We start from the raw sequence: 18,812 nt of genomic DNA, 5'->3' as shown, positions 1-18,812 counted from the left end.
AAACCTAGAGCTGTACTAGAGGAATGTACAGAGTGCTGGAGTAATACACTATGGGACTGTGGAGACTGGAAGTGGCTGATGGTGATACTGTTCTAAAAGCCAAGTACACATTCCCCACAAATAGGAATGGAGAATTCATCTGGGCTGTAGGTCAACTGCATGGAGGCTAAATGAAGCTGGGTATTAATGTTGTGGACGGTAGACTTTCCTTAACTCATAAGACTCAAGGTGTAACTCACTCTTAAAAGAGTGGTTCCATCACCAATTCATTTGTTCACAAGTATTTTTTAGTTATTTAATGAGTGTGTTTACACTGGGAAGCCTTTTCATAATATTTGATGCGCTTGACTCTTTCAGGCAGTATACTAAAAGTATTGCCTCCTGTGATTTTTCTGCAGATGATGACTTATGAGTGGTATTTACCCAAGATGGCAAAGCATTTACCAGGAGTCCACTTTCCTGGGGACCGATGGAATCCTGTGGAAGGAGTACTACCCAGTGGAATGGTCACATTTAATCTTCATCACTTTCTTGAAATAAATAAACAGTAAGCATTCTTTTCATATAATAGCTTTTCTAAAATCTTAAGCTTTTCTAAAATTGTTTCTGTAGCAGCTGTGCCTCATCCAAAAGACCAATTTTCTACACCTATTTCCCTGTCACTGGTGAGATTATCTTTGTAATTAAATTGAATATCTGTGCATAAATGAGGCTAGGCAGAAATAAATGTTATTGTTCTGGGTAAAGGAAAAATAAAGACAGATTAGCAAGAACAGCAAATAAGATCTTAGCACAATTCTGAGAAATTGGAGATGTGCCTGCCTACTTGAAATCATGGCAGGTGGATCACAAGCAATTACAGTTTCCTCCTGATCAACCCTGCGGACCCCTTTTAAGTGCAAAGCAATTCTTTTTCAGGAATAATCACTATATAAAAATAGCTTAAGGATTTTTATAGAGGATAAAACATTTTTTAAATAAGAAAAACGCCTACAGTTTATGCTAGCTGAGAATAAAATAAGAGAATTGTGAATTCTATACTTGAGAACATAAAATTATTTTGTAGTTAAGGTCAAGAATAAATAACTCCTTCAATGGTGCAGTGTTGAGCATTTCTCCTGTCTATGAAATGCTTGGGATCATCCAGAGCTTCAATTAGAAGAAAACCTTATTTCATGATTTTTTTTTTCTTATAAAGAGATCTTGGGGGAAAAATCCCCATAAATTCCAAAGTTAAATTATCTCTTTCTAAAAACAAGATAACGTGATATTTTCAATGACAGAACTTGTGTTTACAGTGGCTCATGGAAAAAAATCATTTCCTATTATTTATTCCTTTTACCACTTCCCTCCTGTTTTATAAAAGTAAATTTTTACTGCAGTTTTTACCATATATCTTGGTATTTGTTTTTACTGATCTTGCAATTACCATTTATATACATAGTTTTTCATAGTCTCTTTTGGGCTACTCTTTACCATTTCAAGTGCTGTGTATAAACCTTTGCTGTATATATCTCTTGTCCTTCTACTTAAGTATTGTGTTGTCATATATGCTATATATAAGCTAATTGCCTTTTCAATTTTGATACACATATTAAAGAATTTAAGAAAAACCACAATTCAGTAATATTTATCCAGGTATTTTTCCTGGTCTGGAGCTGTTCCTTCAACCCTAATATCCCAACTCACCTCTGGTGTCTTTTGTCTCTCTGAAGACATTGTTAGCATTCTACTAGAGCATGACTGGTAGCAGTGTGCTTTCTTTAATCCTCCCATTATCTGGAAATGGTTTTATCTCACCTGCTTTCCTTAAGGTGTGCAGACACAGACTTCTGGGTTGGTAATTATTTTCCTCAGGAATTAGAAAAATGTGTTTTTTAAAGATACTTTTGACTTGTGTGTTTTCTGATGAGAAATCTACCTTCATTCAAGTTATTGATTATCCTGTAGTTGAAATGTGTCAGCTTTCGCTGGCTGCCTTCAAGGCTTTTTGTTTTTAGTTGTAAGCAGTTTGATTTCAATGAGTCTGGGCATGGGACTGGTTTTCTTTTCAGTTTTTTCATTTTGTTTTGGTCAGTCGTGGGACTTGAACTCTGGGCCTGGGTATTGTCTCTGAGCTCTTCAACGCAAGGCTACCACCCTACCACTTGAGTCACCGAGCCACTTCCCATTTTCTGGTGATTAAATGGAGATAAGAGTCTCACAGACTTTGGTGCCCAGGCTGGCTTTGAACAGTGATCCTCAGATCTCAGCCTCCTGAGGAGCTAGGATTACAGATGTGAACCATTACGCCCGGCTTCTTTTTAGTTTAATAACCTGTTTGGGATTTGCAGAAGTACTTAAATCTGTAAAATTGTCCTTCATAAAGTGGAGACTGCCCAGTTGTCCTAAGATTGACCTGTGTTCATTGTAGTTCCAGTGTCTTTTCTGTCTTCCAAATATTTGCAGTCATAGTTGTGTGACTGCCACATGTGCTATTGACTTCATGATCCACGACTGACCTGGGTAGTCATTGATCTATCATCAATTCTGTAAACCCCATTCAGCGGCAGATCTGTGCATGACAGGTTGAGCTCACCAGAGTTCACATCCAACCTCTCTTCTGGTCACCTTAGTCCTTCCCAGCTTCCTAGGTCATTCATTCATCCTTAAGCTGGGGTTTTTGCTTTGTTCTACTCTGTTCTGTGTGTGTGTGTGTGTGTGTGTGTGTGTTGCGTATGCATGCGTGCTACTACTGCTACTAGAGTTTGAACTCAGGTCTTGTGCTCTCACTTGGATTTTTTGCTCAAGACTGGCACTCAGCTTTTTGCTGGTTAGCTAGAAATAAGTGTTCCTTGGATTTGTCTGCCCAGGCTGGCTTCGAACTGTGAACTGCCTCCTGAGCAACTAGGATTATAGACACCAGCCACTGACCATTTCCATTTTTATCTATGAAATAAAGAGATATGGAAGGCAACATATTAGATACATATCAGTTTTCATCGTAATAAGGCTTGATCCCAAGTGATAGGAAGATGTTTCTCATTTATGTTTTTCTCCTTACTACCATCCTCATAAGCAATAGTTTTATACTAAGATAAATTTCAAGCATATTATTTGGGAAAGATTTAATAAACCAAAATGTTCATAAATGTTTATGTAACTGAAGTTTAAGAGGTCATATGGCCCCTTTTCGGCCATTGATGAAGCAGGAGTAGCCAAAATGAAGTTCAATCCCTTTGTCACTTCTGACCGAAGCAAGAGCCGGAAAAGGCATTTTAATACACCTTCCCACATTCTTGGGAAGATTATGTCTTCCCCTCTTTTCAAAGAGCTGAGACAAAAGTACAACGGGTGGTCTATGCCCACCCGAAAGGATGATGAGGTGCAGGGCACGATAAAGGTCTGCAGGTTAGAGAAGTAGTCCAGGTTTACAGGAAGAAGTGTGTCATCTACACTGAACGGGGACAGCGGGAAAGGACGATGGCACCACTGTCCACGTGGGCATTCACCCCAGCAGGGTGGTTATCACCAGGCTGAAACTGCACAGAGACCACAAAAGGATCCTGGCACGGAAAGCCATATCCCACCAGGTAGGAAAGGAAGAAACAATTGAGAAGATGCAGGAATGAAGTAATCAACTTTCATTAAAAAAAAAAAACCTTCTTTAAAAAATGTCATAGGCCGGGAGTTTGGCCTAGTGGTAGAGTGCTTGCCTAGCACGCACAAAGACCCGGGTTCGATTCCTCGGTACCACTTACATTAAAAAAAAAAAAAAAAAAAAGCTGGAAGTGGTGCTGAGGCTCAAGTGGTAGAGTGCTAAGCCTTGGGAAAGTCCAAGGACAGTGCTCAGGCCCTGAGCCCAAGCCCAGGACTGGCAAAAAAAAAAAGTCATAAACCAGATGCTGGTGGGGTTGTGGAGAAAAAGGAACCCTACTACACTGCTGGTGGGATTGTAAGCTAGTTCAGCCACTCTGGAAAGCAGTGTGGAGGTTTCTTAAAGAACTGAAAATTGACCTTCCCTATGATCCCACCATACCACTTCTGGGCATCTACGCTGAACATCATAACCTAAGATATGATAAGGACACCTGCTCAGCTATGTTTATCTCTGCACTATTCACAATAGCCAGGTGATGGAAACAATCCAGATGCCCTACTGCAGATGAATGGATACGGAAAATGTGGTGTGTGTGTGTGTGTGTGTGTGTGTGTGTATATATATATATATTATATATATATATACACGCACACAATGGAATTCTACATAGCTAACAGACAAGATAAAATAATGGCATTTGCAGGGAAGTGGATGAATCTAGAACGAATCATGTTGAGTGAGACAAGTCAAGACCAAAGGAACAAAAGGCGCATGGTATCCTTAATATGTGGCTATAGATCCAAACAGTGCAAGAGCGAGGACTCAATATTAGCATACCCAATGATATAGACATGGTATGGGAAATATAAACACAACTACATAGACATAAAAACTTATGACTCTATAGACATAATGTTTTATTACATTGATTAATACATATCTATGACATACAAACCCTTAGCCTAATTTTGATTGTGTTCTAAAAACTAAGTGCCTGTGATTGTATATAGAGATTCCCTTCTTGAATACTTCTTTGTTAAACACGTCATTTGAAATATGATGTAAAAATTAATGTTAATAAAAAGGTCATAATAAAAAAGTCATAAAGGAATTTCATGAATTTAGGATTTAGAGTTTTAACTTAAAAGCACATCATGTATTTTGTATCTTTTTCATAGAAAAGAAACATTTACTTGCATTGGAATCCATGAAGGTGACCCAACCTGGAGAAAGAACCATTCACTTTGGCCTTGGGGGTCTTGTGACAAATTAGTTCCTACAGAGATTATATTCAACCCTGAGAAATGGATTACACTCACAAGAAACATCTATAACTGGACTGAAGAATATGGAAGGTATGAACAGTTAGTAGATAATACTATTTTATTTGCCTAAAAAATGACTACATTTTGAGATGCTATAGTGAGACCTTGTCTCCAAAACAAAACAACAAAACCCTATAGAGGAGCTACAGGTCAGAAGCTATAAAGATCATTGTAAGGAATATCCACATTGTGTAATAGGCCAAAGTTGGAAAAGCAGACATGCATCACATCACTCTGCCTCCATCCAAAAAGAAAAGTTAGGAAATAACACATCTTGAACGTGTGGCTCAAATGGGAGTGTGGAAAAATCCAAGTGAGAGCCCAAAGCCTTGAGTTTAAGCCCTAGAGCTGGCACCAAAAAGAAAGAAAAGGAAAGAGAAGGGAAGAGGAAAGGAGGAAAAAAAATGAAAGGAAAAGAAAAAAGGAAAGAAGGGAGAGGAGGGTGGGAGGGAGGGAAGGAAGGAAGGAGGAAGGCAGGCAGGCAGGCAGTAGAGAGGGAAGGAGGGAAAGAAAGAAGGAGGGGAGGAAGGAAAGAGGAGGGAGGGAGGAAAGAAACGAAGGAAGAAAAAGGAAGATCTTCAGACAGATGAATAGTATATGTGTACACTATTACTCATTATTTTTATATTTTTAAATTTTAAATTTTCAATTAAGAAAAACCAACAAATGGTTTGATTAATGTCTTCAAGCAGCATCAGAGCTCCAGCAGTGGTTTCTCAAAGCCAAGGGGGAGGAGGGCTCATGCTTTCTCGACATTTAACTTTTCTGTTAGTTGTTAATAATTACTTGCTGCACACAGGGTAGGTTTCATAGTGGCTTATACCTTTCTTCTGCCACCTGGCTGCCACCTAACTGCTCTGGAGGACTGACCCCTACTCTTCCCCCAACCTATAACCCTCCCGCCCCCCAACGGTCTCTTCTTAGCTATCTGGCTCCACTGAAACTCATTATACAGAGCACATCTCTCCAAAACCAAAATTTGATGCTTAAACTTTGTTAGTTTGATCACTGTCAGTACTTCAATATCCAGCATAGTTTAATGGTCTTATTAATTATAAAACAAACATTATCTGTCTATAGTAATAAATGTAACTGTTTTTCTTGAAACTGAAGATTTGATCCATCTTCTTGGGAATCTGTGGCCAATGAAGAAATGTGGCAAGCCAGGTAACCAATCTTCATTTTAGCTTTTGCAGCACTGGGGGTTGAGCTGAGGGTCTCACACTTCCTGCACAAGTGCAGTACCACTTACGTCATGCCCCCAGCTCTGCAGTCTGGCACTTTTCACTTGGGGAGTAAACATAGATGTTAATAAAAGTAAGTTATGAGCAATTATCTGGTTTGAGGCATTGTACTAATCATAATAACCCACAAAGAAGCTTTACTAACCCTATTTTATTTTATAATTTTCTTTTTTTTCTTTTCATAGATTTTTTATTGTAATTAATAGAAGGGTTACATGATATTTGCCAGATAGATTTTCTTTTTTTGCCAGTCCTGGGTCTTGAACTCAGGGCCTGATCACTGTCCTTGTGCTTTCACAGGCTGGTGCTCTACCACTTCCAGCTTTTTCTGTGTATATGGTCCCCAGGAATCGAACCCAGGGCTAAATGCATGCTAGATAAGCACTCTACAACCAGGCTATACTTTCAGCCCTAACCCTATTTTATAAAAGAAGAAACTAGATGTGCAGGCTACATAACTACTAGTGATAGAGTCCAAAGCTCACATCTGACTCTGAGACATCTTAACAACTACACTCCTAGTTTAGCTAAGTAATGTGAGAGATCTATTGAACTTACTTGTTTATTTCAACCTTCTCTTCCTTTGTAATACGTCTAAGGATTATGAAAGCCCTCGATTAATTCTTACTAGAGGTTAGGCAGTGAACCAGCCTTCAACACCTCATACATGAATACAGCCCTCATGGAGCTCTCAGTCTGATGGAGCACATTGACATAGTTGCAGAAATTTGACATGAGTATGGTAGGTGTTTTACTGTGTATTCAGAGAGAGAAGTTATACTTCCCATGTAAAGTATTGAAGAGTGACACTGCTGCTTTTAAAAGTTCTTGGTACTATTTTTTTGCTGATCAAATACATTTCATTTTTAATTTTTGTAATTATTGTTATAATGGTGATGTACAGAGGGTTTACAGTTATATTAGCTAGGTAAAGAGTACATTTCTTTGTGAACAGTGTCACCCCTTCCCTTGCTCTCTTTCTGTTTTGCCCGCTCATCCCACCCACAAGTTGTAAAGTTCATTTCCAACATAGTGTGCAGTGAACACCACTGCTGCTCTTTTGTTCACCCTTTGTCCCTCCATTTCTGTGCCTCCCCTTACACTCAAAAAACAGACAAATGAACCCTAGTGTTATTTATTTAATTATTTAGTGCCAGTCCTGGGCCTTAAACTCAGGGCCTGGGCACTGTCCTTGGGCTTTCTCGAGGCTAGAACTCATAATTTATTCATAAATAAATTTAAGGAAAAAAAGACCTGATCAAAGATACATGCACAATTCTTCATTATTACTGAATTCAGGAAAGCTGGGGAGAAATCACTAAAAGAAGAATAGGCTGTCATTCATGCAGGTATTGGTTTAATGAAAATGCTGTCTACAGCTCGATGGGTTCGTTTGGTCAGTGAGTCCATCTGACTTTGAAGACTTGGTCCCACATGGCGGGAGCTCCTGCAGTGGTCTTCAGGGATGTGCTGATGTGCACAGCAAGTGTCCTCGTCAGCTGTGGGATAGTGGGGAAGACCTGGAGGAGAACAGTCACGGCAGCCATGAGGAGTGAACACTTTTTCCTAAAAGATTTGGTACTAAATGTGAATGCAGTATCTTGCAGATAGTATCTTAGTTCCAAGTAATACAATAGGAAGTCCTGTGAGTCTGAAGTGGTAGTGTGCATGTTTGCCTAGCAACTACAAGCCCTGAGTTCAAACCAAAAACAAAAGCAAAAAAAAAAGGTGTGTGGTTATGGAGGAGGGGGTGGAATTATGCATATTAGACCAAGTGAAAGCCCGGGAGATTCAGCCCTGCGTGAAAACTTGGTAGTGTGATTTTAATGAAGATCCCTACATCTACCCACAGGATGAAAACTCCATTCTTCATTTTTAGCCTGGCAGAAACAGCGGACACGCCTTCTAGTGTGAAAGCTCGACTCTACACTCACGCATATAACGTATGTGACTCTCCCATACGGAGGGATATTTGGTGGGAAGATGGTAGTGAATGGAATATTTATTGCTTTGTTTCCAGCTTATCATGGGCATTCTATCTATAGGTAAATGCTTAATATGAAGCAGATGATGGGCAGACACTTCTTCCACGCACACAAGATGTTTGTGTGTGTACATGGTATGTTACCATCCATGGTAAGGAGGACTTTGTGGATGTGATTAGGTTCAAGCTCCTGCTATGGGAGTTTATCCTGGATTACCCAGATGGGCCTGATGTGATCTCAAGGAGAGTTAGAGAAGGCAGTGAGGGCTGAAGTCAGAGGAGAAGCAATGTGAGGCAGGGTGTGGGTATGTAGATATAGATATATGGGGGGGAGGGTTGGCCCTGGAGGAGGAAGGACTGTGGATTAAAGATTGAAGTTAGCCTTTAAAAAAAAAAAAAAAGAGGAAGGAAATCAATTGTCCCCTAAGAAATGCAGCCACAACTTCTCCCGACCACAAATGCAACGTAATAAAATTTCTGCTGCTTCAAGCTACCACGTTTGTGGTAATTTGTTGCAGTAGCAGTGGGAAACGAACATAATGGCTTTGTGCAAATAAGTTTTGTCAGCTTACTGTCTGTGCAAAAGTCCTGATCCTGAATATACTTGTCACGATGATTGTTCATGAGTAAAAACAAAGGCTGCAGAGAGGCTGTTTCTGACTGGCCTGGAAAGCCAATAGAACCTTCTTCTTAGAAAATGCGGCACAAATTGGTTCTATCCCCTGAGAAATGGAACGCATATGAGAGCCTTTGCTTTTCTGGGAGACAGCACTGGGCTCTTCTAACATCTGCAGAAACAATCTTGGAGTTTGTCTCACAGAAACCAATATCCTGGCAAGGGCCCCTGAGCACCCAGCCCGGGCTCTCAGGCCTTGTGCCCCTGTACATTCTGTTCCCTTTAGACTGCTGAGGACCTACACGGCCAAGACTGGCGTTTAGTCAAAGTAGCCTGGTGTCTAGTCATGACTAATTGTATTACAAAATTTTGCAGTAGGGGCCAGGAGTTTGGCCTAGTGGTACAGTGCTTGCCTTACATGCATGAAGACCCAGGTTCAATTCCTCGGTACCACATATGTAGATAAAAGCCGGAAGTGGTATAGTGGCTCAAGTGGTAGAGCTCTAGCCTTGAGAAAGTCCAAGAACAGTGCTCAGGTCTTGAGCTCAAGTCCAGGACTGGCAAAAAAAAAAAAAATGGTTTAGTTTATTGTTCATTCATTTGTTCCTTACTAAACATTTGTTGAGCACTCATTCATACTACATATTGTGTTGGAGATACTTTTCATCCCCATTGTCAAACAAGGTGGCAGGCTACAGAGGGAAGTAAAGGTTCCAGGGCTCCCTCATGGTCCAAGCACACACAGGTGAGATGCACAGAGATGGGCTTGAATGTCATCTTGAAAAATCAAGAGGAAAGGGCCAGAAGTTTGGCCTAGTGGTAGAGTGCTTGTCTAACATGCACAAAGACCTGGGTTCCATTCCTTGGTACCATATACATAGAAAAAGCTGGAAATGGTGCAGTGGCTCAAGTGGTCGAGTGCTTGCTTTGAGAAAAGCCCAAGGACAGTGACCAGGCCCTGAGTTCAAAAAAAGGAGTTAGCCACACAGTTGGTGAGGCAAAAGAGCAGGCGAAGAGGAAGTCAGTCCATAAAGAGGAAACCACAAGGACAAAGTTAGGAGCCCCTGGGCCTTTGCCATTCAAGCTTAGTGAGAGGGTCATTTCGTATAGGAGGTGGTATGCTGGAACTCCACCTGGTAGCTGGAGGTCTGGGTTCGAGGCCCATTTTACCACTGTCAATTTTCAGTTAATTAACTTTTCTAGGCCTTGAGTCTTCTCTTTTCCTTAAACGTTAAAATATTAGCTCTTGTGTTTATAATCCTGTGAAAACTAGGAATATTTTTGTTGTTGGTAGTGGTGGTGGTCGTGGGGCTTGAATTCTGGGACTGGGTGCTGTCCCTGAGCTCTTCAGCTCAAGGCTCCTGCCCTACCACTTAAGCCATGGCGCCATTTAAGGTTTTCTGATGGTTAAGTGGAGGTAAAAGCCTCACAGACTTTAGTGCCCTAGCTGGCTTTGAGCTGAGGTCTTCCTATCTCAGACTCCTGAGTAGCTAGGGCTACAGGCGTGAGTGACCCTGCCTGGTAGCAGGCAGTGTTCATGTGGAGAAATCAGTTGCTTTCTTCCTGTTTTCACAATGATGTGTGCTGGGGTCACTGGTGAGGCTGCAGTTGTAGCTCATTTGTGGATTCCTTGTTACAGCAGACTTTGTTTTTCAGTGAATGCAAAGTATGGCTATGGTTATGGCTCCAGATGTACAGTAACATTTGTAGGACAACTGAAACCAGTTATGTGATTGGTCAACACAAATCTACCCCCAGTACCAGATTTTTAAGAATATTCTTATTAAGTGTAAAGAACATTGGTTATTATATACACTTATGTATGTAAGTATATATATATATATATATATATATATAGCTTATTCATTAAATGAGTTGATAGTAGGTACAGCAGTAGTAACAGAACTGTTCTCCACAAAGACTAACATCAGAGGAACATATAGAGAAGAAAATATAATTCCACATAATGAGAAATTACTGGTTACCTCAGGTACAACAGATTGGACTCAGTTGTCCAAAATAACTTAATAGAATGTTCTAGAAAAAGATGGCGTGAGCCAGGCACAGTGGCTCAGCCTGTGATCCTGGCTGCTCAGGAGGCTGAGATCTGAGGATCAGGGTTCAAAGCCAGCCTGGGCACTAAAGGACCTGAGACTCTTATCACCAGTTAACCTCTAGAAAATGGGTAAGGTGGTAGCTCAGGGACAGCACCCAGGCCAAGTTCAAGCCCCATGACCCACAAAAAGAAAAAAAAAAAGATGGTGCGATTGTTCCAGAGAATTATAGGGAGGTCCTATGAAACTTCTATGGAGCAGGTGGGGAAATAAACATTCCTTGAAATGCTGCCCCCAAACTCTTACGATTTTGAAAAGCAGTTTACTGAGCTAGGTGTCAGCAGCTTGCTACACTCTTACCCACATTCTGCCTTGGAGAGAAGAGGAGCAACTAAGAAGAAGATGAAGAAGAAAAGGTAGAGAGAGAGTAAATGGGAAGAGGCTGCCTTAATAGCTTTGGTGTGTATGAAACTGCTGTGAACCTTTACTATTTCATACAACAAAAGGACCAAAGAGAGAAGCTGCTGCAAAAAACAACTTGAAGCGTGTCGATTATGAAATTTTAGACGTGCATTTGTCTTGCTCTGAAGTAGGAGTTGGAGAGATGGAAATGTAATTGGTCCCTTTCAACAATAAATAAGTACTTGTCCCATAGAAAGCTTCATTGATATTTTGTGCTCAGAGCCTCTAGAGAACTCCTGGGATTGCAACTCTGACGTGTCAGTCCTCAGTAAAGCTGTGACATTTACAGAGAAGCAAGCATAAAGCTCCATCTTGCATTTGGTGTCTGCTTTTCGATGTTAAACTTTGATGCACATTTCTCTGGAAATTTTAATATCAAAAATTCTAACCGTACACAATTAGCACTGTGTCTGACATTGAAAAATCATTTCAGCATTCTTGTGGACAAAGTTTTAACTTAAGATTGTAAATAATAAGCTACTGTGAAGATTTTAAATGTCTCACTTGAAAGCTGTCTCTGAAATTGTCCTCTATACCCATTATACTTGAGGATGGAATTGTTCGGAATGTTTTCATTGTTGCTAATTATTACTATTGTGTTTAATGTAGAGAGAAATTCACAAATAATCTGGAGCAAAATTTAAATTCCTTCCACTTTTTTTCCCCATGCAGTCTGCTAAAGAAAGCTATTTTTTCCCCAGCAGCTAAATTTAGAGTTTCAACCTCTCTGCCTGTTGAGTAAAAAGCTTTCCACCAGTTAGCACTAAATCCTTCCCCAGAAGATCTTTCTGGAGGAAGAGCATTTTGTCCTAACACATGTGTCTCGGGTTCCTCCCACAACATCTGAAAACCCTAGAAGCAATCAATCATATTTGAGATGAATCATATTTGCTTCCTGCCACTGTAATAATTACAGTAACATCCTCGCATTTTCTTCATAGCCTAGCAACGATTAGATCTTTACTGTATGTAGCCTGCTTGGATTTTTTTCCCCCCTTGTGCTATATTAATTCCTCTGTTTTGTTGTGGGGAGGAGGGGGAAAGAGACAAAGAATAACAATGGAATAGCAACATTTTTGCTGCTGTTTTTCAGTTGTATAAGGAGATTGTCAGCTTACAAAAGGAGCACCCAGTGAATTGGCACAAGAACTATGCCATTGCCTGTGAGCGGATGCTGCGTCTTCAGAAGACAGACACAGACCCAGAAGTCCTGTTATCTGAAACCATCAAACATTTTCGCCTCTACACTCAGAAAGCACAAAATGATCCCCAGCTAGCTGATATTTCAGTTGCTCTCAAGCACCTAAGAAAAGAACTGCAAAGTCTGAGAAATAGGAAAAAGGCCTGAGCCAGCAAGAGGTGAAAAACCTGCTCGTCATTTTGCTTCCAAAATTCTGAAGCAAAAAAAAAACAGTAAGAATTAGAAAGTGAAGCCATCTCCGAGATATAAGAAGCCTGGTGTCGTAGTACTGCGTCAGGGTGTTCTGCCCGAGATGTGCAATGTGTGCACATTCTGTGTATCCCAGGCTACCAAATTAGTATTTGCATGAGAGGTTTTCAGTACCACCTTTCTCCTTCCACACTCCTTCACCAGATGACTGGCTTCCTCATGAGCAGTTTTACGACACTGAAAACATTACCCAGAAGTCTTTTAAAGGCTGTGCTTATTAGAATCAATTTTAAAGGTTAAATTCTTAAAATATTCATACCACTTCTGTTACTTGCAAGTGAAATTTTTTAATAGAATGAACCTATATATACATCATGTTAGGATTTCTTTTTTAAGTAATTGGTTATTCCATCATCTCACACTTCATACTACATACTTTTCCGAGTAGGTATTATTTTGAAAAACATTTGAATCTGATTGTCTGGATAGTTTTCCTCCAATCACTGCAAAGAAAAGCTAATTTAATGTTTTCTTATTTTAGTTACGGAAATGAATGGCAAGTTAAAAGCATTTTCTATTAATTTATTTCATATTTACGTTTTGCTTCCTTTTAGACTCACAGATCTAGGCCCAATAATTAGTAGGCTTCTGCTCCCCAAATCCAAAAAAAAAAAAGAGAGAGAGAGGAGAGAGGAGGGTAAGTATTGGGAGGGGGGTGGGGAAGTTCAATAAATTCATTTCTGTTACAAGCATCTTTTATACATATTACTAAAGAGAACCGAGTAAGAAATGCAAATAATGGTTCTTTATTTTATTATGACAGTTAATTAATAGCAACCTGTTTTAATGAATAAAGTCACTCAGAGTCCTTCAGCACTTCCTAAGTAGAGGCCAGAATCTGTAGGGATTCTTTTCCCCCCAATTGTATAGCTCCTAGACTCCAAGCACCATATAGGCCCCTGTATAGAAATGCTCACTAATGAAGAGGGAGGGCCAGAAGCTTGTCTGCATTCAAAGATCACTGGTGAGTCATTCAGCAAGAAAAGGCCCCTTACCAGGAATAGTCACAGTTCCGTGGCATTGTACTAGCAAAAGGGTCTGATCAAAGGTCTCCTGCGGAGCTTGCATGGTTCCCTTTCATACTACGACCATAATTAAAACCACTAATTCTCTTTTAAAATGCTGCAGGATGCCATGTAGGCATCTGTCTGGAGTGTCCTTTGTGATGTCATAAGCTGTTAAGGACCGGTGCGAGGGCTTTTGAGCGAAATGCCAGTCATGAAGGTGCTTCAAGACAAGGGTGCCTCTAAAAGCTTGACAGGGCCTTGACTGCACAATTCGAACTGAATTTGCCCCTTGTCAGCTGCCAGTAAATAAATCTCAAAGGGGGAAAAGCTGAAGTTTCATTACCTGATCCATGGGGCTTTGTTGGTTTTGGCATCACACAGGGGAAGCTCTTGCCCCGCCATTCTCTGGATTTGAAGATGTCCATTGGAGCCTGCAGTGCCTGGACAGGGTTCAGAGCGGAACCTTTTGAAGAGTGTCAATAGTTGTAACAGTTCAGCTGTTAGGAAGACAAATAAATGGAGGAGCTCATTCATCGGCTTTTGGCTCTCAGTGCCTTTTGCCCTTTTATCACGGCCTTATTAGGCTCCTACTCATCTTGAACCAGAAAAAAATGAATTGAAGTTGCTGAGGACTAATTGGCAAAGACTTTTAATCATGGGCCAAGAACTTTCACTGACTTGAAAGTAACTTCTCCACAGGGAAGAGCCAGAAACCTGGTTTACCTTAAAACCAAAACCTGTTGGAGTTCAATGTGGTGTAAAAATTTAAGAAAGCGTTGATAAATTGTCTTAAGTTTACCCATTTGAAAGAAATTGTGCAAGCTGATGAATTTTTTTTACTTATCTGGGAAAAAATACAATAAAATACAAAGGTTTCTTAAAAATGCATTGTCTTCGTTTTGGAAAAAATGGTGTGCATATGTGTACTGGTGTTTGAACATCTGTACCCACGAGGGTGAATATTTATCTGCATGCCTGTGTTACCCATACAGTCTCTAAAGAACCTTATTAAAGTAACATTTTCATTAATCGCCTTGGCTATTGATAGAGGGACATCCAATGCCATTGGAGAATATCTACTTTTAACTTCCATGTCTCTACTGACTGAATGCATGTCTGAAGATGCTTTGTAGATGGATCATTGATAAACCCTGTACATAGATTATCTGGTATTTGTGCAAGGGTGACTTCTGGCCACTCTACCTTTGAGAAAGTACTAGTATGTGACCCAGAGAAGATAGGATCATCGTCATTGAAATTTCTACAGAAGTGGAGAAGAGGTTTAGGGATGGGTATTGGGCTTCAGTCCCAGACCCACTGTTTGAGGTACGCTTTCCCTTCTACGGTGAAGTTTGACAAGCTTCTTTCTCTTTTCCTTCCTTCCTTTCCCTTCCTTTCTTTTTCTATCTCTCCCTCTTTCTCTTGCTCTCCTTCTGTGTCCCTCAGTTCCTCTCTCTGCTCCCCCCCCCACATTCTCTCTTTCTTCTCTTACTTTCCTTGACTAGGGGACAACACCATAAACTAATAGAAGGGGCGTCCTTCAGCCTAACCCCGGCATGAAGAGGACGTGAAGGAGATGACTACCCATGCACGATTTGGCCAGCATCCTGTTAACAGTGCCTCAGGAGTGCCAGGCCTTGGCAGAATGACAGGAACCCCACAAGGCCAACTTCTGCCTGGACTTTGGCCTGAGAAGCCAGTGGGAGCCAGCAAAACTGTCTGCCTTTCCACATGCTGCAGGGCCCCGCTGCCCTGGCATGGAGGCTGGCAGACGCCAGAGGCAAGTGGAAAAGGATGTTGTAGGCTTGGTGTTCTCTAACAAACCCCCAAGTGTGTTTGGCTCTCGGTGCCTCTGATGGGAGTATGCACAATTTATGGTGCTCATTTCCCCTCTTTTTCATTTGTTACAAGCACCTATTGGTTTTTCAGTGCCTTTGTTCCACTTCTCAAAATGTAGCCAGAATAGAAGGAAATCCATTACTGGTTTGCTATTTTGAAAACTTATTATAGAAATCATGAAGTGTTATTTCTGCCATTACTGCTTTCTGGTAGTGCAGCCATGTTTAGCTTTTAGGATATTTAATTAATTGAATAGGGTTATCCATGACCTAATGACATCAGTTTAGGCTGAATGGTAGTTTAAATTTATGTTTTACAAGTCAAACATCATGAATCATTAATCATAGTTCCTGTCAATATCTTTCATAGCTTAAAAATGCTAGTTCTCTTAGTAGGAAAACAATCTAATTCCAAAGAATAATATACTGAATCCTATTAGAGAAAATCCTTCTGTTCATTGTGCTTCAGCTATATTTTGTAGACAGACTACCCGTCAAGTTTTTCCTAATGTTGTGTTCCTCTCACTGGTTCCATCCAAGTGCTTTGATTAGATAAAACAATTGTAACCCAAGAAGAGATTCACACTACTTGACTTTTTGTTTTGGATGCAAAATTATTCTCGGGCTTCTACTCGCAAACAAATAAGTGATGTTTCCAAGGATTCTGGAAATACTGCAAGGCCAAGATCTTGGCATAGCATTACAGAGCAAGCAAGGCGCTAAAGCTTCTCTGTGATCACACTTGATGAAGTTGTCATTGTCAGCACCCTCAAAGGATCTGTTTGATTTGGATCAGCATGGATGATATTTCTTAAAGCCCTAGAAATAGTACAGTGTGCTTACCTGGATATAGGAAAGTAAACTAGAAGGAATATATCTTGAAAAGTTTCTCCTTTTTTTCAGGAAAAAAATAGAGATCTGATAGCCTTCCACAACCTAATGCATGTCTGATGGACCATATGTACTAGAATGACTAGTTCACGGTATATTTAAAAGAGTAGAGAGAGATGGAAACATTACATAATTGTAATAGCAGTGCTTTTAAAAGTTACTTTCAAAATTGAGTGTTGTTTTTTATGATTGTAGCAAAAACTACAGAGAAAGAAGCAAGAGAAAGTATGTGGGGCAGGGGGTATCTGAAAGTGTACTGGTGTCAAGGGCAAGCTGATATGCCAAAACTAAAAATGTGAGGCCAACAATGCCTACCCTCTACATTGGGTTCTCTTGCTCTTTTCTTCAGATCCAAAAATGTAAATGAAGATTACTTTTCAGCAACATAGATATTGTGATAATATTCAAGTTTTTTGATTTGCTAAGGTTTCAAGATAAAAGGTCAAGATCACAAAGGCAAATAACTGGGCCATTATCTGCCAGTGATCCTGTTATACAGAGCAGCAAGGAGTCGTGCATAGTTGGCTTTAGATGAAAATAATGTTGAACTGTAATAACAGACAAATAGAATGACAGAGGGGTGACCAATCAAGATACGTTGTACTCAAAAATGACATAAAGATAATTTTTTGAATACAAATAGGAATAAGCCAACTGTGAGATTTAACCCTCTTCTAAACTTGATCTTTCAGAATTTGTGATGTTTCTGCTTAAAGTGGTATCAGAGGAAGAAAAGTACGATAGATAAAAGTCAAACATAAACCTTACATTGGTAAAATTGTAATTATAATAAACTAAATATTATGGCCTATGTCCTGCTTTTAAAAGAATCAGACCATAGCCATCTTCTATTTAGAAATATTTCGGAGGATGGTTTGTTTGTTTTTGCCAGTACTGGGCTTGAACTCAGGGCCTGGGCACTGTTGTTGGACTTTCTCAAGGTGAGTGCTCTATCACTTGAGCCACAGCACCAATTCTGGCCTTTTCTTTATATGTGGTACCAAGGAATCAAATCCAGGACTTTGTGCATGTTATGCAAGCGTTCTACTGCTGGGCCACATTCCCAGCCCTGTAATGTAAGTTTTTTTTAATATCATAGTTTTTAATATCCTACATAAAAAATATACACAGAACACTATAGAACTTTTATATAAACATCACATGCTCACCACTTTGTCATTTGTCAGTTTTTATTTAAAAAATAAAAAGCCGGACAATAATTTTAGAAGTACCAATGGGCTGGGAAGGGAAGGGTAAAAGGAAGTGGGGGTTGTCTATGCTCTATACAAAAATGCACCGGAAATTTCACCTAGCTGTAGACACTGCCTTGTGAAAAAAGAAAAGTTTTAAATAGGCCCCAATATGTGTTACCTTCTTTATCAAAATACTATGCATAATCTGCACAGATAAAATCACAAATCAGTATTGTCACCTTTTTTTTCAAGAAAGCAAAGCAAAAAATAGTAGAGTTTTTTTCTTCCTCTTCTAATTTTAAGTTCTCATTTAAAAAAAAATGTCCAGTGAGATTACAGCATACAAGTGTGGTCTCAATGCTACTGTCTTATGCAAATGACAAGTGCATTAAGTCTCAAACAATGAAACACTTGGGCAAAGAATTCTTTCAACAACACACACACACAAAATATCCTTAGTATCTGTGGCTGTGGTTCATATCCAGAAGTATGTGTGCTGAAAAGGTAACAATACTAAGGACTGTTTCTCATCCCTGGATAAACCAATCAGCTACTACCTCAGAACATTGACAGAAAAGAATAATTTCTTCCTATACCTGATATGCCAAAACTTGAACCCAGAAACTGTGATAGTGGGTATATTGAAAATCTTGAGAAAACAGTAAAAAAAAAAAAGGGGGGGGGAGGGGAATGGAAGGAAGGAAGGACAGAGAGAAGGAGGGACAGTCTGGAATCTTATGGTCTCTTCCCTTAAAATAGATTTTGAAAGTAGAAGGAACACATTATGTATTAACAGTGCTTTTAAAAGTTAACATTTAAGCTTGGTGCGGTGGCTCACGCCTGTAATTCTAGCTACTCAGGAGGCTAGGATCTGAGGATCAAGGTTCAAAGCCAGCCTGGGCACAAAAGGACCTCAGACTCTTACCTCCAACTAACCTCTAGAAAATGGGAAGTGGGGCTTGGCTCTAGGGTAGGATGGTAGCCTTGAGCTGAAGAGCTCAGGGCCAGTGCTCAGGTCAAGCCCCATGACCCACAAAAAAAAAAGCTTAAAAGCCAGGTTTTTTATATTATGATTGTAGCAAAAGCTACAGAAAATTTAGAAGGAATTGGTTATAAGTGAAAGATGATCTGCTCATCAAGAATTCAGAGCCAGATGCCAGTGGTTCAT

General features: G+C 40.0%; 1 protein-coding gene and 1 pseudogene across 1 annotated transcript in view; both read left to right on the top strand.

The window, feature by feature from the left end:
* Nucleotides 1-18,329, top strand: part of Tmem260 (transmembrane protein 260) — a 58,464-nt gene extending 40,135 nt beyond the window's left edge. Inside the window, exons 12-16 of the mRNA XM_090344969.1 lie at nucleotides 399-547; nucleotides 4,759-4,935; nucleotides 6,019-6,072; nucleotides 8,002-8,092; nucleotides 12,359-18,329. Coding sequence (XP_090201095.1) covers nucleotides 399-547; nucleotides 4,759-4,935; nucleotides 6,019-6,072; nucleotides 8,002-8,092; nucleotides 12,359-12,613 — 726 coding nt within the window. The 3' untranslated portion in view covers nucleotides 12,614-18,329. The remainder of the gene's footprint in view (nucleotides 1-398; nucleotides 548-4,758; nucleotides 4,936-6,018; nucleotides 6,073-8,001; nucleotides 8,093-12,358) is intronic.
* On the top strand, nucleotides 3,159-4,131 carry LOC150055037 (large ribosomal subunit protein uL24 pseudogene; annotated as a pseudogene).
* Nucleotides 18,330-18,812: the final 483 nt, after the last annotated feature.

The sequence above is a fragment of the Megascapheus bottae genome, chromosome 14, assembly GCF_031878675.1.
Source record: "Megascapheus bottae isolate mThoBot1 chromosome 14, mThoBot2.hap1, whole genome shotgun sequence".
Classification (NCBI taxonomy): Eukaryota; Metazoa; Chordata; class Mammalia; order Rodentia; family Geomyidae; genus Megascapheus; species Megascapheus bottae.
The sequence above is the reverse complement of the archived record's forward strand: the minus strand, read 5'-3'. Positions and strand labels throughout refer to the sequence as shown.